Source organism: Zingiber officinale, chromosome 7A (assembly GCF_018446385.1).
Source record: "Zingiber officinale cultivar Zhangliang chromosome 7A, Zo_v1.1, whole genome shotgun sequence".
Classification (NCBI taxonomy): Eukaryota; Viridiplantae; Streptophyta; class Magnoliopsida; order Zingiberales; family Zingiberaceae; genus Zingiber; species Zingiber officinale.
In genome coordinates this window covers 114,186,150-114,209,371 of record NC_055998.1, presented here as the reverse complement: position 1 = coordinate 114,209,371, position 23,222 = coordinate 114,186,150, and the positions used below count along the sequence as shown (strand labels likewise).

At 40.8% G+C, this 23,222-nt stretch overlaps 2 protein-coding genes across 2 annotated transcripts; both read left to right on the top strand.

Moving 5' to 3' along the window:
* Positions 1-306: 306 nt before the first annotated feature.
* LOC121999625 (probable L-type lectin-domain containing receptor kinase I.2) lies at positions 307-14,151 on the top strand. The gene is made up of 4 exons (XM_042554281.1): positions 307-543; positions 11,783-11,878; positions 11,930-11,997; positions 13,608-14,151. Exons 1-4 carry the CDS (start codon positions 307-309, stop codon positions 14,149-14,151), a joined length of 945 nt encoding a protein of 314 aa, XP_042410215.1.
* A 2,893-nt stretch (positions 14,152-17,044) lies between these two features.
* LOC122002093 (L-type lectin-domain containing receptor kinase IX.1-like) lies at positions 17,045-19,464 on the top strand. Its single transcript, XM_042557151.1, has one exon. The coding sequence runs from the start codon at positions 17,091-17,093 to the stop codon at positions 19,095-19,097; it is 2,007 nt and encodes a 668-aa protein (XP_042413085.1). The 5' UTR covers positions 17,045-17,090; the 3' UTR covers positions 19,098-19,464.
* Positions 19,465-23,222: the final 3,758 nt, after the last annotated feature.

The window sequence follows — 23,222 nt, the reverse complement described above, 5'->3', positions numbered from 1 at the left end:
TAGGCATTAGCAAAAGAATTTCCCAGCAAGATAGGGAGGACGGGAATGGTAGAGGAGCCCGCAGAAAAAGAAGAAGTTGGAATAGAAGGGGGAGCAAAACCCAGATAAGAAGAAGGTGAGGAGGGTAAAGATCCAGATTCTGGAATAGACAGAGGAAAAGTGAAAGAAGTGCCACCAGAAGTAGTGGTACTAGAGGAAGGCGAAGAGGAGAAAACAAGAGAAGGATAAAGGTCAGCCAAAGTGGGCTCAGCAGAAGGAAGATCAGCAGAAGCAAAGTCTTCTGAGAGAAATTCTTTAGTAGAAAGGATGAGTCTCCTTTTGGGAGGAGGAGCCCTAGTAAGTTTTCGCCTCGGGCGTTTTTCGAGAACAACTTCAGCTATTGATTTACCAGAGCTCACAGGAGATGTAAGCTCAATGATAGGAAGGGGAGTGGTTACTGAAGGAGCAACAACCACTGATGAAGAAATGGTCAGTAGAGAGACAGCAGGAGTTTCTGCAGGAAATCAAAGCCTTCGGGAACCTCAGGAACCACCTGAGAGCTGGGTACTTCAACTAAGGGAGGCGGATTTTCGATTGGGGGTGGCGAAGTAATGGCAGCGCTCTTTTGCATGAAGTGCATCCTCTTCTAGACGCAGTTCCTCATTGATTAAAGTAGAATAAAAATTGTCCACTACATAGAGGGAAGAAAATGTTTTACTTAGTAAAAATCAAGAAGGAAGAAGCAGAATTTTACCTAAAGAGCCTTGTGTATCGGGCTTGATAGGGCTTAGACCAAATAAATACAGAAGATCGACCCGTAGCCACTTAAGGATAGAAAGCCGGCGACATAGCAATTTTTCACAATAAGCAGGAAAAGAAGGATGAAGGTGAAACTCCTTGACATCGGGCAAGGGAGGCAAGGAGGATCTCCAAGCATGGGACCAAGGGATGGGTCCCGGAAACTTCACAAAAAAGAAATGAGATTTCCAAGCCTTGAGAGACGAAGGCATATCCTCAAAAAGGACCATCTTAGTCCAGGATTGGAAAAGAAAAATGCCAGGTTCTGAGAATTTTGGATAGGAAAACATAAAAAATTTTGGGGAGTAGTAGGAATATCTAACAGACGAAATAGCATGTAGGTGCCACACAAATAACGAAAGGCATTAGGTGCAAATTGTTGCAAAGGGATATCAAAATACTGGCTCACATCAATTAGAAAAGAAGGAATGGGAAATCTCAAGTCCCCTATTAGCTGATCCCTGAAAAAAAATCACGCGGTTAGCAGGGGGACGGTGAGGATGATCATCTGGTTTAGGGATTAAGATGTCATATTCCCTAGGGATTTCATATTGATGGCAAATAGCAAGCCTAGCATTTTTGTCAAAAGAAGATGAAATTTGGATATACCAAGGAGCAATCGTTTCTTCAGCCATAGACAAAAGTAAAGGTTAGCAGAACAACAAGTTACTTACTAGAGGCAAGAAAGGAGATCGCCGGAAAGCAGGAAGCGCGAGGTTTGATCAAAGACTGCAACAAGAGAAGAATGCTAAGGTAAGAAATAAAGGGACAAAGTCGACAAGAAGATGAAGGGTTTAGGGTTTAGAAGACACACAACCGTCGTTAGATCAAAACACTTTTATTTCAATAGACGTCGGGGATTATAGAAAAAGGAGCAAACGCCCATGTGACGTAGCAGAGAGAGAAGACATGTGTTACATAATCATAAATAGGCATTTATGTTGGACGCGATAAATTGAATCATGCTGGGGTTGGTAACACCTCAACATGCGCCTCCAACATTCTCTTATTGTTGAAAAGCCAATCATAATCCAGGAATTTTGAGAAAAGGTGCAGTTTACTAGGTGTAATAAAGGAAGATGGAACGGGTTTGACAGAACCCGAACCGAGGATAGAAGATAAAGTCTAGACAAGCACAAAGCACAGTTTGAATTGATATCATTATGAGGTACAGATAACCTTGTTTACAATAAACAAGCTAATATCGACCAGGATAACTTTATCCATAATAGATAACATAACATCGGTCGGGATAACCTTATTTATAATAAACAAGCTAATATCAGTCGGGATAACTTTATCTATAATAGATGGTATAACATCGGTCGGGATAACCTTGTTGGCAATAAACAAGCTAATATCGGTCAGAATGACAATATTTATGACATATAAGTCAATATTAGGTATTACGTTTATACTTGTGAACTAGAAGGATTCAAGAAAGTCATTCAATCCAATACAAAAGATCGTTCGATTTTACACTTAAAATTTGATCAAATACATAACATTACATTTTCCTCTCAAAACATTAAACCTCGAAAGGTTAACAAAAATTACAAACATAAGCTCTCAGAATACTTAGAAGATTTCAATCCCACCGGAGCCGAGCTTGTCAAGGTGCAGAAGTGGAAATATTTTACCTGGCATGAAGGAAGCTTGCTCGAGCGGCAGAAGTAGGACTATTTTGCCCAGGATGAAGGAAACTATGAAGCAGAGTGGCCTCATGAACAAGGAGGGGCAGGTTTATTAATGCCCTGGTGCAAAGGACTGAAGAGCCCATTTCCTACTAGAGCCTTTGAGCTCTGCTTCTGGAGGGTCCACCGGTAACCTGGGCTATGCCCTCGTCGCGACATCCATGGGCTATTCGGTTGGCCCTCCATAAGTAGTGAGAACCCCTCTGAAACCCGTCGGGTTTGCAAAGCAGTCGTACGTTTGGATGGAGATCTAGATCTCGAGAAACTTCGTCTCTCGGGATAGTTTCTCGGATCAAGAGGTTAACTAAAGCCAAATCTTGGGAAAACTCATATATAGATCTTGCCCTATCCAACAAGAACTGTCCCCAGAGAGAGGGATCTGGGGCCATACTCTCGGTAAGAAGAAGTGAACAAGGAAGACAAAGAAATGGGGTGAATGGAGAATGAAGAGAGGGTAACAGCTCTATTTAAAGGATCAAAAGACTCATGGGCTCACTGTACTTGAGTTCATGGGATAACTATAGCAGAGAATCACGAGACCATTACAGTACCTATGGCAGAGTCACGGGTAAAGATAGGCAAAGAAACAAAAATAGACTGGTGTCTAGTCAGTCGGCTACACCTCTTTCGACTAGACTTAAAGGGAAGCCTAGTGATATGGGTTAGGTTTAGTGGGTCCCTGGTGAAAAAGGGAAAGGAGATAGCAGAATTAAGAAGACAGGTCAACATCGACTGAGATATACCTTGATGAAGGAGGACCAATATTGATCAAGACATACCTTAAGGAAAGTGCGCCAATATCGGCCAATATATACCTCACAGGAGGTAGACCAACATCGATCGATACATACCTCAAGAGAAGTTGGCCAATATCGGTTGGGATATACCTTAGGGAAAGGCAGGTTAATATCGACCGATATATACCTTAAGGAAAGTTAGTTAATACCGATCGAGAAATACCTCGAGAAGAGTAGGCTATAATCGGTCTGGATATACCTTAGGGGAAGGCAGGTTAATATCGACCGATATATACCTTAAGGAAAGTTAGTTAATACCGATTGAGAAATACCTCGAGAAGAGTAGGCCAATATCGGTCGGGATGTACCTTAGGGGAAGGCAGGTTAATATCGACCGATATATACCTTAAGGAAAGTTAGCTAATACCGATCGAGAAATACCTCGAGAAGAGTAGGCCAATATCGGTCGAGATACATCTTAGGAAGGGTAAGTCAATATCGGCCGAGTTTACACGTTTAAGATAAAAAGTCAGGATTGTTTAAACTGGCATATCTAAGGTTAATCAAGTATACATGATCACCCGGAATAAAAAGATCTAAAGCTTTATAGAATTAGTAATATATTACCGAATGACTGGTTGAATGATAATAATAAACCGATTGGACAGGGGCTAGGTTTAATATTCGATCAATACAAAGCATAGTATAATACCAAGTTGTCTATAACATAATAAAGACACGATGAACAAGTAGACTTATAATTAATTTAATAAAGATATCTGTATGTGACTGAATAAGTAAACAGGTTTACCTATTTGGCAGGAAGTATGCTTCTAGACTTTTCTGCAGGTACTAGACGACAAAGAAGGTACATCTGGGGTACAAAAAAGATTCCTTAAAAGTCATTTATCATAAGTACCAGCTTACGTCATCTCATAACAAATTCTAACAAACCGGGGTCTACTTCATGCATACGGAGGTTATATGAAGTGGTATAAAAAGGGGAATCCTCTCCGTTGGCCAGGTAAGTTCACTTTGAGGTTCACATTCACAAACCCTAATTCTCAACTACTGGTCATCTTCTTCTTCTTCCTTCGTACACACAAGGAGAGATCACTGACTTGAGCATCGGAGGGCCTAGCCAGGGATTCCCACCCCGGTCTTAGGTCACTGGGGATAGTGTTGGTTGGTCTCTTGTGCGTAGGAAGCCTTCGAAGCTCCAGATCTCGATTTTCTTCAGTTAGATTTCTCTCTCGTCATTGAAGCTTCGCACGAGGAGGGCATTCTGTGACTTTATTCTCCCTGATCCGCTTTGGGTTTCTCGGATCAGTATCCAGTCAGTCAAGTATTACTCTTCATCAGCAGTAGGTTTTCTCCCAAGCTTTCCATTTTGTCAAGTTTCTCAGACAGGATCATATGATTTTTCAAATGTTCTACTTCTATTTTCAATTGTTCATTTTCTAGCTTTAATTTATCAAAATATTCTAATAGATAAGATTTTGCTAGAATTAACTTTAGCTCTTTAATTTCTTTTTCTAATTTGCAATAGTCTTTAGTTAGTAATTTAAAAAATTTAAATAACCTATTAGGTGGGAGAGATCATACCTGAATTACCTTGTCGATCTCATTATCCGTAGCTCCCTCTGAACTGCTACTTTCTTCTGATGTAGCTCCCCCTTCATCGATGCTCTCTATGCTCATTTCGGATGAGCTTTCTTCTTCTTCATCTTCTGGTAGGTACTCGGCTATTAGAGTTGTTCCGGCGATTTCCTCGATTTCAAATTCTTCTAATGACTTGGTGTCCATCGAGGAATTGGATTCGGCTACTTTTGGTTCTTTATGAAGCTTCAAGAACTTTTCCCAAAGTTATTTTGCATTTTGGTAGTCGCCAATTTTATCGAGATCTTCAACCGGTAGTACGCTTAAAAGATGAAATTCAGCCTTACCATTAGCCATGAAGTCATTGCATTGCTTTTCAGTCCATTGATGTTTCTCAAGTTCTTTTCTCTCTTTACTTTTGGGCATATTAAAACCATATTTAATTGTTAGTAGAATATTATAATCAGTTTTAAAATAACCCTCCATTCGACATCTCCAAAAAGCGAACTCGCCCTCAAATACTGGTGGGTAGATGCTAGCTCCGGCCATCGTTTTTGCTTCGATCGATGATTAGTCCCCCTGAAGCATCTTGGCTCTAAAACCACTTGTTTGGACCATTGGGTCGGCTAGAAGGGGGTTGAATAGTCATACAAAAAATAAAATAGAAAATACCCTTCTCAGACTTAAATGAACACTTGCATAAATAAAATTAGAATAAACAGAAAGCAGAGGCTCAAGGGATTTACTTGGTTACAACCGGGGAGGTTGTTAATCCAAGGAAATAAAGTACACTAAATACTCCTTCAAGCGGAGAAACCTCTTTACAGCAGTGAAAGCACAAAAATGAAGAAGCTAAACAAAATTGGAAAACACACAAGTGTTGTAAATGAAATTGTTTGTTCATTTTAGCTTCTTGGACCAAGGCTATATTTATAGCCTTGGTCGGGGTGCCTGGAAGTTCCAGGTGTCTGGAGGAGGATACAACTTTATCCCCTCCACAATAGATCACGGTCAAACGCAATCTAGATAGAATCAGGTTCCGAGCGCCCGAATTGGGTCCGAGCACCCAGAGCCTTAAAGTCAACATGGTTGACTTTTTTCGATCCGGACCCTCTGCTCTGGTGTTGCTCACCTCAGTCCGGGTCTTTCGCTCCAGCTCCGCTCGCTTGGGTAATTTCGGCCAACCGAAATAAAGCTCACCTGAACCCAATTTCGGCCTTCTCCTTGAGCAGGCTTTCGCTCCGGCTTCTCATCTCTCGAACGTCGCGCACCTTCTTCTTGTCCAACGGTGTACTCTTCCACGGTGCCTCATGCCTCAGACACACCGAGCTCGTCGGCTCTCTCCCGTGTCGTCCTTCTCGCTAGCCGCGTCTTCCGCTTGACTTCCTGTGCTCCTAAGCTCCTGCACACTTAGACACAGGGATCAAAAACCAACATTACCTAACTTAACTTGTTTGATCACATTAAAACAACCTTGGGGTTCCAACAACATCCACCACTTGTACTTTTATGGTCTAGTTTATTGCTAGCATAGTCTGAGTCTGAGTAACCTATGAGTTCAAAATTAGGTGTTCTAGGATACCAAATTCCTACATTTGAAGTTCCTTTTAGATATTTGAAAATTCTTTTTTTGTTAGTTAAGTGGGATTCTTTAGCAGAGGTTTGGTATCTAGCACACATACTAACTGCAAATAAAATGTCAGATCGACTTGCAGTCAAGTATAGAAGGCTACCTATGGTACTTCTATAGTATTTTAGGTCAACTGATTTTCCATTTGGGTCATTATTTAAGATTGTGTTAGTTGTCATTTGTGTTTTTATTTCTTTGGTGTTTTCCATTCTAATTTTTTAAGTAATTCCTTAATATATTTTTGTTGATAAACATAATTTCCTTCATTCATTTGTTTAATTTGTAAACCTAAAAAGTAAGTTAGAGTACCTACTAAGATCATTTCAAATTCTTGTTCCATTAAGGTTATAAATTCTTGTAAAAATTCTGAATTAGTTGAACCAAAGATTATGTTGCCTACATATACTTGGGCTATAAAGATATCTTGGTTGATTGATTTTACAAACAAAGTTGGATCAATTTGTCCTTAGTTGAATCCTTTGGACATTAGATAAGAGGTCAACCTTTCATACCAGGCCCTAGGTGCTTATTTAAGACCATACAATGCTTTCTTAAGTTTAAAGACATGGTCAGGATGGTCTAGACTCTCAAACCCAGGTGGCTGACCTACATAAACTTTTTCTTTTATTAGCCCATTTAAAAAGGTGGATTTAACATTCATTTGATAAAGCTTAAATCCTTTATGGGTTGCATAGCTAAGTAGCATTCTGATAGACTCAAGTCTAGATAGTGGGGCATATGTTTTATTATAGTCAAGTCCTTCTACTTGACTAAACCCCTTAGTCACTAGTCTAGCCTTGTTTCTAATAATTTCTCCACTTTCACTTAGTTTACTTCTAAATACCAATTTTGTTTATATTACCTTTTTATTGTTAGGTGGTGGTACTAAGTCCCAGACTTTGTTTCTTTCAAATTGGGCTAGTTCTTCCTGCATGACTATAATCCAGTCTAGGTCAAGTAAGGATTCTTCTATCATTTTGGGTTCAATTTTTGAGATTAAAGATATTTAACTTAAATTTCTAAAGGATGATCTAGTCTAAACTCTTATGTCTGGGTCATCAATTATTTGGTCTATTGGATGGTTTGGGTTAACTCTTACAGTTCTAGTGGGTTCATTTACTTGAGGTTAATCTTCTTCTTCGTGACTTAGGTTTTCACTCCCCCCCCCCCCCCCCCGGCCGGCCCTTGACTATTGCTACCTTGAACAAAATCAATTGTTTGAATCTGGGTTTGTTCTAAGTTTTGGTTGGTCTCTTCAAATTTTACATTTGAGGTTTCTTCAATTCTTAGTGTGACTTTGTTATATACTCTATAACCTCTATTGTTTAATAAGTAGCCTACAAAGATTCTATTTTCTACTTTTGAGGTAAATTTTTCTAAGTGTTCTCTTATGTTTAGTATGTAGGCTGGGCATCCAAATACTTTAAAGTATTTAATATTAGGTTGTTTATTATAATAGAGTTCAAATGAGGTTTTATTATAAGTTTTATTTATTTTATTTTGTACATAGCATGTTGTGCTAATAGCTTCTGCCCAAAAATATTTTGATAATTTATATTCATTTAACATTGTCCTAGAGGCTTCAAGTAGAGTTTTATTCTTTCTTTCTACTATTCCATTTTGTTGGGGTGTCCTAGGGCAAGAAAATTCGTGATGATATTCATTTTCAAGGTAGAATTGATTAAAGTTGTGATATTTAAATTCACTTCCGTTATCACTTCTGATTCTTTTAATTTTTCTATCTTTTTCATTTTTAATTTGTTTTAAAAATTTACTGAATACTTCAAATGTTTCATCATTACTTTTTAAGAATTTTTACTCAGGTAAATCTAGAGTAATCATTTATTATTACTAGGCAGTAAAGACTCCCATTTATTGATTTGATTCCATGGGAGGCAAATAGGTCCAAGTGCAATAGTTCTAGTATAGAATTTGTTTAAAGTTGATTAGTTGATTTATGAGTTGACTTTGTTTGTTTTACTTGTTGACAGGAATTACAAATTGTTGAGACTAAGTTGGATAATTTTGGTAAGTCTCTAACTAATCCATTTAATTTACTTAGATTTCTAAAGTTTGTGTGTGACATTCTTCTATGTCATAGCCAGGTTTCTTCTTTTTGTATCAAGTGACACTTAAGTGAGGAACCAGTTAGGTTGATTACATAGATATTGTCTTTTCTAAACCCTTATAGTTTTATGGTGGGATTATCTATGTGTATAATTAAGCATTCAGAAGATAAGAACCTAACCTTTATCCAGAATCACACAATTAACTGATGCTAAGAAGATTGTATTTGAGATTTTCAACAAGTAACAGTTTCTTAATAATAAAATCAGTTTTAAATTCAATATTACCTATCCCAATTACCTTGAGTTTGTCATTGTTTCCAAAGGCAACTGTTCCTAAGCTTTTGTATGTTAATTAATTGAATTTGGTGTGACCCAGACATGTGTTTGGAATAACCACTATCCAATATCCACGTGGTTTCCTACCGCAGGTAGGAGTTAAGACCAATTTAGATTAACCTTGATTTGAAATTCTTTTAAGTTTTAAATTTTAATTTAAGTTTTAAATTTTAATTTTAAATCCTTAGTTTTAATTTTAAATTTTAATTTTAATTTTAATTTTAATTTTTAATTTTAAGTTTAATATTTAATTTTAAATTTTAAATTTTAAGTTTAATTTTAATATTAATTTTTAATTTTTAATTTTTAATTTTAAGTTTTAAGTTTTATGTTTAATGTTTAATGTTTAATTTTAAATTTTAATTTTAATTTTAAGTTTAATTTTAAATTTTAAATTTAAATTTTAAGTTGAATTTTAATTTTAAATTCCTTAGTCATCTCACCCGATCTACGCTTTCAATCAGGGAATCCTATAATTTTGTAAGATGAGTTAAGTTTAATTTCAGACTTTAGTTTAACTTTGTATTAGATTCAGGTTTAGCTTTGGATTCAAGAAATAGACATTCTTTGGATAAACTTCTGGGCTATAGTGAGTCACCTGGACATCATTAGAGTAACCATGCTGTCAAGGTTTTCCAAATAGTCCTATCCACTGAACTTAGTAGAAAATCTTGGTTTAACTAGTTAAGATCTGTAACGGGTAACTTAAGTTAGTTCCACTAAGCCAAATATATCAGGTCGAAGTCATATCTTCCTAGACATGCATAGATAGAGTTTTCCTAACCTACTATCATCCAAAACTTCACCAGTACTTTTGTTAAGTTAAATTGTTGTATCTATTTTAGCTAGTCCTAATTACCCTGCCCGGTAATTTGTTATTTTGGAGGTGTCAACTAATTTGGAGACTCTCCCTGAATTATTGAGCTTGATTTTCAAGTTTTGGATTTATGTCGATTACTTTTGTTATTATAGTGAACTTGATGGTAATTAAATTTGTTTAATTTTATTTTGTTTTTAATGTTAGAATTTAGTTTTATAGATTTATTTTGGTTTGAATTTAATGTTTTAGTTGGATTTGATTTTATGTAGTGGATCTCATTTTTAGGTACATAATATTGGTTGATTCCTACTTGCGTGGTTAGGTACGCTTTTGGAACCCAAGCTTTAGTTTGAATCTTATTTTGTTTAACTAATGATATAAAGAATTTGTTGGTTGAGCTGGACTTGTATCCGAGTCCGGACTTATTGTACATAGCTCTTTGTGACCCAAGTATCATGTCGAGATACTTGGATCTAGTTGTGAATTTTTGTAGTAATTCTTTTAGTTCAATTATTTCATTTTTCAGTCTGAGATTATCCTCCTCAAGTTTTGCAACTTGAGTTGGAACTTCAGCTTGAATTGGTTCAGTTGTTGAACTTGATTTTAATTGTTCATTAAGTTTGTTATTTTCTTCTGTTAGCTCATTTATGCAATTTTTAGAGTTAGTTAATTTCTTATTTAAACATACAATAATTTTGAAAAATGTTTTACTTAAAGTAAAGTATACCTCACCTTCGGAAACGAGTGCTGACACGTGGCTTGATTCTGGTTCAAACCCGTCTTCTGATACTGATTCGTAAGCCATCAGTGTGAGGTAGTTAGTGTGCTTCGGTTCTCCACCATCTAATTCATCTCCGGATAATTCGTCCCACGTTGCTTTGAGGGCCTTCTTTTTCTTCAGATTCAGGCAGTCGGTCTTGTAGTGCCCCTTCTTGTTAAATCCAAAGCAGGTCACATTCTTACTGTTGGAATTTGAGGAGGAGTTGATCTTTTGCAGGTCCTTTTTGTTGAAATTCTTCTTTCTCCTGATGAACATCTTTCTTACCAGGTTCACCAGGTATTCTTTACCTCTGAGTCTTGGTCAGACTCAATTTCAGGTAGAGATGTAAATGAGTCAAGCCGCTCATGAACTATTCGAAACTCGATTCGATAAAAGCTCGTTTGAGCTCGTTTAATGAGGCTAGTTAAGATAAACAAACCAAGCTTAAGTTTCACAATATTCAGCTCGTTAGCTTATGAACACGTTCGTTAAGCTCATAAATCAACTTTTAAATAAAAATAGTAATAGTTTTGATATTAAATTTATAAATTTTACACTCTACTTATGGAAAACATAGACAAATATATTAAATTTATTTATTAGAATAAAATTATAAATTTAACAAGAATATTATAATTTTTTTAAAATATATAATTTAGTTTTTAATGAATATTTAAATTTATCATTTATATTTATTAAGCTCGTTTAGGCTCGATAAAAGCTCGAATAAGCTCGTGAGCCATGAATATATTTGTTAAATAAAGCTCGAGCTCAGCTCGATTATAAACGAGTCAAACTCAAACATCCAAAAATTCGGCTCGGCTCGGCTCAATGACACCCTAATTTCAGGTTCAGGTTTGGTTCTGGACTGTTCTTTTGATGTCCCTGCAATAAGAGCAATACTCTTCTCAGTTTTGGCATTAGTCTGTTCGTGCAACTCTAATTTACAAAATAACTTATCTAATTTTAATTTGGACAAGTTCCTCAAAATCTTATAGGCATCCACAATGGATGTCCATAGTGCATTTTGAGGAAACACATTTAGAGCATACCTTATTAAGTCGTGATTCTCCATCTAGTGACCGATAGTGTGAAGTCCGTTAAGGATGTCTTTTATCCTCGCGTGTAGTTGACTTGCGGATTCTCCTTCCTACAATTTTATGTTAAATAATTTATTTAAATGAAGATCCCTTTTTGTTACCTTCGCATCGTTGGTTCCCTCGTGCAATTCGATAAGTTTATCCCACAGCTCCTTTGCATTTTCATGTGGGCCGACGTGGTTCAGTTCTTCCTTTGTTAGCCCGCACTGGAGTGTGTTGAGAGCCTTGAAGTTGATCTAAGCTTTTTTCTTCATTTCTAGATTCAAATGTTCTGGGTCCATTGGAATTCCGGCGTTGTCGATGGGAGCTTTGTAGCCTCTGGTGATGTTGAACCACTGGTCGAAGTTGGTCTTCAGGTATGCCTCCATCTACTTCTTCTAGTACGAGAAGTCGTCACCGTTGAATAGGGGAGGATGAACAGTGTTATACCCTTCAAGTTGGGCCATTTGAGTGCTGAAAAGATAAACTCAAGAAGGTATCAAGACTTGGTCTTAGATTAGCAAAGTTTAAGATATAAATATAAAAATATAGAAAAATTTGAGAGGTGTTGCACCAATCTCAAATTAAAACCGAACGGAAAAATTATCTGAATCGGTAAAGTTTTACCAATTCAAATAGAATACAAAAAAAATAAAGAAATCTAAAAACGATTCCCCCGGCTTGATTGGTGGTTGCACCAATTCAGAGCAAACCCTGCTCTGATACCACTTGTTGGATCGATCGCACGTGAGGGGGGGGATGAATCAAGTGATTTTCAAAACTTTTCTTTTCAGTTTTAAAAACAAAGTAAAGTACGCAGTGAAAAATTAAAACGAAAAGCCAACCCCAGAAAACATAAACAGTTTATTTGGTTCGGAGCCATCGGCGACTCCTATTCCAAGACCCAGATCTCACAAACCTATCAATGGATAATTCACTAAAGACTTCTTCTGATACCCCCAGAAGAGGGAATCGAATATAGAGAATAATTCAGATAACTGTAACAGACTACACTTTCTATTTGCAGAATGTAAGTACAACAGTAAAGTTTGTTACTGACACTTAGAGTTTGTATGTGGAAGCGTTCGTGTGTCAATGTCGGTCTATCAGCCACTATCGGAAGTCCTCGGAACAGTCGTCGGGCACAATAGCTTTGCAGCAGAGTCGTAGCAGAAGCCTGGAGCAGTCGGAAGCTTAAATGAACATGCAGTAGCTTGTATATCAGTTATGCTTCAATGCCTTCTCGAGACAGCCTTATAAAAGCATGGAAGGCGCATTCAATAGCCATGGAAGGCACCTCCAATGAGACAAATTTAATCCCGAACAGCCCGACACTTATCCACGACTTCGGCCAAAATTTATCTTGTGGAAGACGCCTTTTATGAACAGTACGAAGGTGTCTTCACTGCTTGAAGGCGTCTTCGGATACTATTCATCCGAAGGCAACTTTTCTCCTTTTGTTCTGCAAAATAACGTTAGTCCAAATAATCTACAAAACAAGTATTATGATAAATAATAATTTAACAATAAAGAATAGTAATTAGTTCTTGTCCTTCCAAGACTAGGAACTAGTCAGAGTCTCAGTTTAGGGATCCCAAAATGGACTTAAACTCTACTGTCCTCTCAACTGGGACGCGTTCTCACTTGGTCACTCTCCTTCAGTGACTTATCTTAACTTACCAATTTGCTAGATATCCAGTCAGCTCGTCGACTTGCCTGGACTTCATGCCAGCTATCTGGTTAGCCCGTTGACTTAGCTAAACTTCTTGTCAGATATCCGGTTAGTCCGTCGACCTATTTTGTCTTCGTATCAACTATCTGGTCGACCCGTCGACTTAGCTGAATTTCTTGTCAGATATCCGGTCAGCCCGTCGACTTATCTGAACTTCGTACCAGCTATCCGATCGGCTCGTCGACCTATCTAGACTTCGTATTGCATACTTAATCATGTGATTAGATCACAACAGAACCTAACTTAACTTACTTGTCATTTATCAAAACTTGAGTTAGACTATTAATGCAAAATTACACCAACACCTGTGTCAAGGACTTCTTCCCTGATTCTAGCTTTAACACTTTCGTGTGAGCTGTTTGTGATCTGCGCAGGTCCGTGGGTATCATTTTCCATCGTCTCCCTTTGCTCCGCTCAAAAGTCAAAAGCTTGTGGCATATCTTTAGGTTCCAATCCCTTAATTTTCGGACGGGATCAACTGTCAAATGGGACGACTTCAAGCTTGCTGGGTTCATCGAACACGACCAGAGCCTGCAGACCATGGCGTTTGCCAGAACGATGGGGTACATGGCCCCTGAATGCCTTAGCACTGGCAAAGCCAGGAGACAGTCGGATGTCTACAGCTTCGGAGTCGTAGCGTTGCAGATCGCGTGTGGGAGAAGACCAATAGAGGTGCTTGAGCACCCAAACAAGGTGAAACTAGTGGAGTGGGTGTGGGAGATTCTCGCGACGGGAGTCATACTTGAAGAAGTCGACGAGAAGCTAAACGGTGAATTCGACCAAGAACAAATGGAGCGACTGATGGTTGTAGGCCTCTGGTGTTCCCATCCGGACTTCAATCTGCGGCCATCCATGGACCAGGCAATAAGCATGCTTAACGGGGAGACGGCACTATCCAATCTTATTCCCCCACGTTAATTGGAAACACAAAGAGCATCACTGTTCTCTCTCTTTTCGTACTAAAGCAATTCTTAAATCAAAAGTTTCCATAATTTTCTTCCGTTTTCTTTGTCTTAATTTATTTTTCTTCGAACAATGTACGAATTAAATTAAGGGATATATATGCTCGTTTTTTTTTTACTTTAAAGAGTTGTGAAATCTATACTAATTTGAAAGAAAAAAAAAATAATCAGGTTCCATGAAAATTTTCCATCAATCATCAAGATAAATCAATAAATATTCACAGCGGACAATCCAGGAGATTAGTATCCTTTAGTTATATGTCCCATTTGGAAAAAAAATTCATATAAATTCATCATAGCTGAGATTCAAATCACGGATGTCTGGATGACAATCTGGATGTCTTACCATTGTACTATAGCCTCGGGGGTAAAATTAAGGTAGAGTAAACTTTTTAAGTTGACTGGGTTCATCGCTTCGCGGTCCCATACCCTAAAAACTCCCGAAGGGATTTTTTAAGAGTCTCAGTACCACGTATCTAACGAATAAAGAGTTGATAAGAGAGCTCGAACATGATACCTCAGTTAATGGATAATAATTTATATCTAGAATATTTCTAGATCAGTTATAAATTGAGATAGGGTCAATTTTTTTAATATGATTGGACTCACCGCACGGCTCCATGTCCCAAAAATTTATGAAGGAATTTTTTAAAGAAATCATTTATCCGACGGATAAAGGGTAATTATGGGTGATGCATTTGGTTATTAAACTGACTGTTTAATGATTTAAAAAGATTTGATAAAAGCTTCGGAGAAAGCTGCTGCACTGTGGTTGCTCTCAGCCTAGTTGGTAGACTTGTGATCCTACTCAGATTTGGGATAAAGATTATAGTAATAGGATCGGATAGGTGAGGATTGGATAGATATGATCGAATATTGATTTATTGATTCAAACAATAATCGTAAAAGTTGACTCAATATAATATTATGAAATAAAATATAAACTAGTAGTCTTTTAGGGAACGAATGAAATAAAAAATTCATGAGGATCAAAACTCTCTTATATCAATTAAATAAATATTTTAAATAGTCTTAAAATTTATGAAAAAGATAAAAATAACTTTAATATAATAATAAAATTAATTCAGAGTCTTCAAACAATTTTAAATAATATTTTTTAATTTAAGAATGGATGATTATGAGTTACACCTGATAATAAATATAGATCTGTAAATGAGATTTGATGTATTGTACATTTTATAATTCAATCCAAATAAAAAAATTATGACCTCTGAAATTATGATATAAAATTATATCAATTTCATCGATTCAATTCCGATTCCATTATAAAATTCAGTCCCAATTGATTGATAGATTTAGTATTTTCGGAGTATAGAATCATAAATGATTTTGTAAATCATGCTCTTCGGTTCATCTACAAATTTGTTAACTGAAAAAAAAGGAAACCATCAAAGTCTTATCCATTTTTTGTGGACCAGGGATGATCCACAATATAATTATGATTCAATTGTGATCATGATTTGACCACAATTGATTACGATTCCTCCTTGAGTTTACTTTTCCATCCAGGTTATAGTTTAAATAGGGATGAGCGACTAAAAGCCGCTGGTAGCGGGCGGATGGCCGGGCACCAAATGGAGACGGCCTCTGAATGACTTCCGACCATTCATTTCGATCGAAATTATAACTTGAAAGGGGGAAATAAATTCAGAGAAGAATTATAATCAATTACAATCAAATCGATTTAACCATAATATAATTATGAATCATCTCTTAACTTATAAAAATAGATCAGAAGATTTGATCTCCGAATTCAATAGCATCACTGCAAGTGGATACTGTTCACATATAATAAAGATTAGGTCATGGATCGGACTAGATTCGCTAATCCAATCTGCCTAGAGCAAGAGTCGATTTTAAGCCGGGAGAAATACTTGTTCAATTTACTGATTTATCACTGTGAAATCGAAGTGTGTAAGGCGCTTGGATCCATGTAAACTTGAAACTAAATCTAATAAAAATAAATAATAATAATAATTTTTTAAGTCAGCCTGCAGTCTGCATATTATTCTTTACAGCTAAGTACAGATTTAGACATGCATGCTTTCCCAGCTAATCTGGTCTCTGTCCAACTTTTAAAACTTTTTCAAAAAGGAAAGTCATGTGCATTTTCTCTCTACTGGCAGATTAAAGTTATTTTTTTCTTTTCGAAAAAAACGAATGGCAATAGGCTTCATATAAAATATTGCGTTTGGCATAAGCTCACGGGTTTTCTTGAATAGGACAGTGGAAGCTTCAATGTAAATCCCTCCCTCCTCTTGAGAAATTTCTTGGCAATATACCATTCCTCTAATTAAATTTGGTTTTTTCTTTCTTCATTTATTTTTCTTATTTGATCAATATCTTCCTAAATTATGTCTGATAACATTTTAATATAATATTTTTTTTATCAGGCATGCTCAACTGATTTAGACCGTTGACAATAGAAATGTTAGCCGCGTTTAATTTGGTTATTTTTTATTTTTATTTTATGAAAAAAGGAAAAATATTATTTGGTTGATAATCTTTATATTTATTTTTTTAGAAAAAAGAGATATCATTTTGAATATCTAAAAATCAATTACTAAGAAAAAAATATATAAGTTTTTCAGAAAATGAAACTGAAGGCAGTATCTTATAAACATGATTAATCTGACCATGGCCATGGAAATTAATGAAACTGAAGGCAGTTATTTGATAAACATGATTAATCTGATTACGGTCTTGGAATTTAAGATTCATTTCCTTTTAAAGAATAAAAGGAAAGATCATATCTATTTTCAGAATATTTTTACCATTGTTTTTAAAAAATAGTATTTTAAAATTTGGCCTTTAATAAGATTCTCTTCTGACAATGTTCTTCCACTTTTAGCCTCCTCCGTCAATCTACCATCCATGGCGCAGATGGACATCGGAGCTTTCTGTGTTCTCCTTTGCTTGTCGATCTCACTGCCCCTTCTGGCGAACTCCCTCTTCTTCAACTTCACCGATTTCAGTCGAGCAGCTTCCAATTCACAGCTCTTACTGCAGTACGAAGCAAGAAAGAACGGCGCAAGCATCAACCTCACTAGGGATCCCATGCAATACGCCACCGGAAGAGTGGAGTACGCAGAGGAACTGCTTCTGTGGGACGCCGGCACCGGCGATCTCACCGACTTCATCACCAGCTTCTCCTTCGTCATCGACTCGTTCAACAAGTCGGAGTTCGGCGACGGCCTCGCCTTCTTCCTGTCGTCGGGGGAGACCGAGCTCAACTACGCCCGGGGCGGCTTCCTCGGCATCTTCAGCAACAGCTCCTTCTCCGACTCCCCCGCCGGCACGGTGGCGGTGGAGTTCGACACCTTCAGCAACGACTGGGACCCGAAGGGCGTCCATCTCGGGATCGACGTCGACAACATCACCTCCGCGGTGACCACGCCGTGGAACGTCGACATCAGGGGCGGCAAGCCGGCGACGGCGTGGGTGAGTTATGATTCGAAAGCACGCAACTTGAGCGTCCTGGTGAACTACGAACCGGATCCCGAGTCCGGCCTCCGGTCCGCCACCTCCGCCGCCCTATCCTTCGTCGTGGACCTGCGAAAGGTCCTTCCGGAGAAGGTGACGATGGGGTTCTCCGCGACCACCGGAAACTTGACCGAGGCGCACACCCTCCTTGCTTGGTCATTCAACTCGACCTTGGAAGAAAGAGGGGCTAGAAAGACACCGGCGGTTGCAGTCGCCTTCGGTGTCGCCTCCGGAATGATTGCGTTCGTGGCGGTTGCTGCGGGGTTCATTTGGTGCCTGATTCTGAAGGGGAAGCCCCCTGTTAGCGATGTGGCGGAGGATGACGACGACGACGCCATAGACGACCAATTTGAGAGAGAAAGGGGGCCGAAGAGATTCCCTTACCAAGAACTCGCCTCGGCGACTAGGGATTTCGCAGTAGAGGGCAAACTCGGGGAAGGTGGATTCGGATCGGTGTACAAAGGCAGATTAAACGGGGTGGATGTGGCGATCAAGAGGGTGTCCAAAGATGGCAAACAGGGGAAGAAGGAGTACATCTCCGAGGTCACCATCATCAGCCGCCTCCGCCACCGCAACCTGGTGCAGCTCCTCGGCTGGTGCCACGACGGCGGCGAGTTCCTCCTCGTCTACGAGTTCATGCCCAACGGCAGCCTCGACTCGCACCTCTACTGTTCGACGAAATGCCTGCGGTGGCCGACGCGGCACAAGGCGGCGATAGGGCTGGCGTCAGCGCTCTTCTACCTCCACCATGAATGCGATCCGGGGGTGGTGCACCGCGACGTGAAGCCCAGCAACGTCATGCTCGACTCCGCCTTCAACGCCAAGCTCGGCGACTTCGGGCTCGCCAGGCTGGTCGCCGGCGACGGCCGAGGTCCGCATACGACGATGCCGGCGGGGACGTTGCCCTACATGGCCCCCGAGTACTACCACTACGGCAAGGCCAGTAAAGAAACCGATGTGTATAGCTTCGGGATCGTGGCGCTGGAGATCGCCTGCGGGCGGCGGCCGGTGATGGATGACGCGCTGCTGGTGGAGTGGGTGTGGGATCTGTACGGGAAAGGAGCGATCTTGGAGGCGGCGGACGAGAGGCTCGCCGGCGACTTCGATCGGAAGGAAATGGAGTGCTTGATGGTGGTGGGATTGTGGTGCGCGTATCCCGATTGCAAGCTCCGCCCGACGATCCAGCAGGCGATCAACGTGCTGTTGATGGAGAAGGAAATTCCAAGACTGCCGCCGGCGAGGCCGCATCCGATCTATTACCAGCCGTCGTTCGATACGCTGGCCGCCATGTCCGGGACCTTTTTGAGCTCGACGACTGGAACTCGAAGCAGTACGGCTTCTGCTTCTTTGGCATGCTCTATGATCAATATCCCTACCATTGACAACACCACAAGCTGATCCATGCAACCAGATTCGTGAATTGATTTTTTTTATTATCTAGCATCAACACCTAGTCCTTCGTGCCCGAAGAATGAGCCATCGGTGAAGTACGTTTGATGTTGACCATGTTGACGAAAGCCGAGGGAAGATTGATCGTCGGAAAAACTAGTAGAGATGGAAAAAAGATATAGAACAGAGGTCAGGAGGTGCTCCGGCTTAACCATCCCGATGTTCAAATTAAATCTCCGGTAGGCGAGGGCAGGTGGAAATAAAACAGAAATAAGAAGATGCGGTGGTGTTGTAAGTGTGCATGTGGGTGTACATATGCCCCCATGGAAACAGACTCTTTTTATATATAAAAAAAAAATGATCCGTCTTTCCTTGAGATGTTATGTCTAAATATAAAAAGTACATCATCTTTGATACGGTGCATGATCATGAAATCGAAAAGATGATATGATCAAAAATCGAGATCATGAAATGATCAAAAGTCAAACTTATGTGACAGTCAGAAGTCAAACTTACGTGACGGTTAAAAGTCAGACCTACATGAGAGTCAAAAGTCTGGCATACGCGAAGGTCAAGGAGTCGGTCTATGTGTAGTTCGAGGGGCCCAGTTACAAGATGAGTTGGGTTAGGCATGAAGGGTGTCTCAAGACTGGACCTGGGTGTCAAGTTATAGCTCAGAGACCAGGATTACAGGTCGGGATGTGCCAATCAAGGATACAGGTCAGGGCTTATAGCCTTGTGGCGCAGGTCAATGAACAAAAGCGTACAAGTCGGGATGTACCAGCCAAGGATATAGGTCAGTGCCTATAGCCTTGTGTCGCAGGTTAATGGACAAAAGCGTACAGGTCGGGATGTACCAACCAAGGATACAAGTCAAGACTTATAGCCTTGTGACACAGGTCAATGGACAAAAGCGTATAGGTCGAGATGCACTGGGCAAGGATACAGGTCAGGGCCTCTAGCCTTGTGTCGCAGATCAATGGGCAAAAGTGTACAGGTCGAGATATACCAGCCAAGGATACAGGTCAGGGCCTATAGCCTTGTGTCGCAGGTCAATGGACAAAAGCATACAGGTCGGGACTTAGGATAAGTAGAAGCAGACTGACGGATACAGGCCAGGACTCAGGATAAACGGAAGCAGACGGACACCTACCGGTCGAGACCCAGGATAAGCGGAAACAAACGGAGACATGCGGGTCGGGATGCAGGATAGATAGAACTATATTAAAGCTTAACAGGTCGCGACTTATAGCGTAAAGCAGGTCAAGAGATCACAGAACAAGTCATACAGGACAGGGATGGGCATATAGATCTGGAGTTGTGAAGGGGTAAACACAAATCAGGAAATATAGGTCGACACCTACAGGTCAAGATTAGCAAATACAAGGACCCAGTCCAGGGTTAACAGATCGGGGAAAACATACACGACAAGCCTACGCAGGTTGGGATGTATGAGGCAGTAAACACAGGATAACTACAGGTCAGTGCCCACAGGTCAAGATTAGAAGGTATGAAGAGCCAACACAACGATAATGAAATAAGGAGGTCGGGCGCTACACGACAAGCAAGCCAAGGAATTGTAACAACCTGTCAGGGAATAATCAATGTCTGTCTAGGAATATGCCAATGGTCTGGTGCTCACAATCCTCTGATTCCTTCCTAGACATATAGGAGGATGTCACGTGTCATTCACCGCCCGACAAGGCCTGACATCCGACATTCCCTAACACCTGTTAGACTCCAGAAGCATCCGTTGCAGTATAAAAAGGGAGGTCTTGTCCCTTACGCAGGTATGCTCACTCGTCTTTTCGCACTCATCTTCTACTTTTTGTCCTTTCTCTTTGTTTTCGAGTAAAAAGTACCTGACTTAAGCGTCGGAGGGCCTGACCCGAGGACTTTTCCCCTGATTTCTAGTCTCTAACGACTGGTGGGCTGGTCTGAGCGTGCGCAGAGTCCTTGTTGCATCGTCTCCGTCATCACCCCCGTCATTCACCCGTGTGATTTCCGGTGGGTGCCAGGTCGACCAGACTCCGCAACGACTTTCCGTCAACACCGACTCCAGCATCACCGTCCTCTGTCCGACTCAGCTTCCGGGCGGGATCAAATTTGGCGCCGTCTGTGAGAATACAACTACCTGTTCTGGAACGTGACGATGGAAGACTCGAGACGAATCAATGTGACCATGATTGCGGGAGAGTATGAGCTCTTCAAGGAGGCCAAGAAGCGAGCAGCCTCAGAGAAGCAGCAGACAACCGCCTCTCGACCGAAAAAGCTACCTGAAGTTTCTAAAGAACCCGCTCACGCCTCTGATCGAGGCTCTAAGCGAAAACAACCTCTGGAATTTCCTCCTGCTTTCTACAGGGAGCCGGGCCAGGGTCACTATCAACCCGAGCCTGGATATTACAATTACAGCCATAAGGAGCAACCCCAAGTTTCAGTGGCTGAGAGTTCTTTGCCCAAAGATTCTAAGAAAGGGAAGTCTATCATTCCACGTGAAGAGCGCAGGTCAGAACCAGAAGAGGTGTCATTCTCTTCCAAAATCTTGGAGGAGAGGCTACCTAAAAGTTATCGACCCCCGACTATCGGGGAATACAATGGCAGTAAAGATCTTGAAGACTATCTCCGCAAGTTCAGGAACGCAGCCCTGCTACACCAGTATAGTGACGTCGTTAAATGTCGCGTGTTCCTGAACACTCTATCCAGCTCTGCCTAAAAATGGTTTGATGGACTGCCACACGGGTCTATCACCTGTTTCTCCGACTTCAAGATAGCATTCCTGCGCCACTTTGCTAGCAGCAGGAAATATCAGAAGACCGACCACTGCTTATTCGCTCTCAAGCAAGGGTCTGTCGAGCCATTGAGAAGCTATATCAAGCGCTTCAATTAAGTAGCTCAAGACGTTCCCTCGGCCACGTCCGAGATACTCATGAGCGCCTTCTCCCATGGGCTGACTGAGGGAGAGTTCTTCAGAGACCTCATCAGAAATCCCATAAGGATTTTCGATGAAATGCTGGAGAACGCAGCCAGCTACATAAATGTGGAGGAAGCGCAGGCGGTGCGAAGAAAGGCAGATAAGACCAGAGAGAAGAGTGCCTCAACTGCTTGCTCAACCTCTCCCACATGCTCGGGACGCCCGGCCGACCTTCCACCCCGTTCAGGATGCCCGATTGGTGCCACGTGTAGCTGCAGTTCAGGTCCCTCGACCTGGACCTTGGGAGCAGCGTTATTGTACATACCATCGGTCACATATGCACGCCACCAACAATTGCTTTCAATTTGCCCGTGATCCTCGGCGCGCTGTTGAGCTGGGCCTGCCACCCCTTGAGTTGGCTCCTCAGGTCCAGCGAATGATGGAAGAGCGGCGTAATGCAGCTGGGCTGGCCAACGACCCCGGACCGAACAGGAGGGGCCAAGCATGCAACCACAAGGGCGCAGTGGAGAACCAGGAGAAGCCCGTGAGGCTGAAAATCGAGGTAACGCGACCATCAGAGACATAGGCATGATTTCCGGAGGTCCCACCGAATGAGATTCAAGCCAGGCACACAAGTCTCATGAGCGCCGGTTGGAGATTCATGTTGTAGGGTGCAGCCAGGAGCAGGCTGCTGGCCCGGTCATCAGCTTCGGATCGCAAGATCTGGAAGGACTAGAGCTGCCCCATGATGACGCCCTCATCATCAAAGCTATCATAGCCAATAGCCGAGTGGCAAGGGTCTTCATAGATACTGGTAGCTCTGTAAATGTCTTGTTCCAGTCGGCTTTCGAAGAAATGCAGATTGACGCCAGTGAGCTCCAGCCGGTGGCTACTTCCCTATATGGCTTTACTGGTAACGAAGTGAGGCTCATTGGTCAGATCAAGCTGGCCATATATTTGGGGAACGAGCCACTAGTCAGAACCACGAGGAGCACCTTCCTTGTAGTTGATTCTCCCTCTTCCTACAACGTCATTTTAGGCCGACCGGCCTTGCATGAATTTAGGGCGGCAGTTTTTACATTTCATCAGAAGATAAAATTCCCGGTCAGGGATCAAGTCGGGGAAGTTAGGGGAGAGCAGCGAGTCTGTAGGACCGTTGGGCCGGCTAGAAGTGGGGTTGAATAGCCCTGGATTAAAACGCAACCCTTTCTCGAACAATTAAG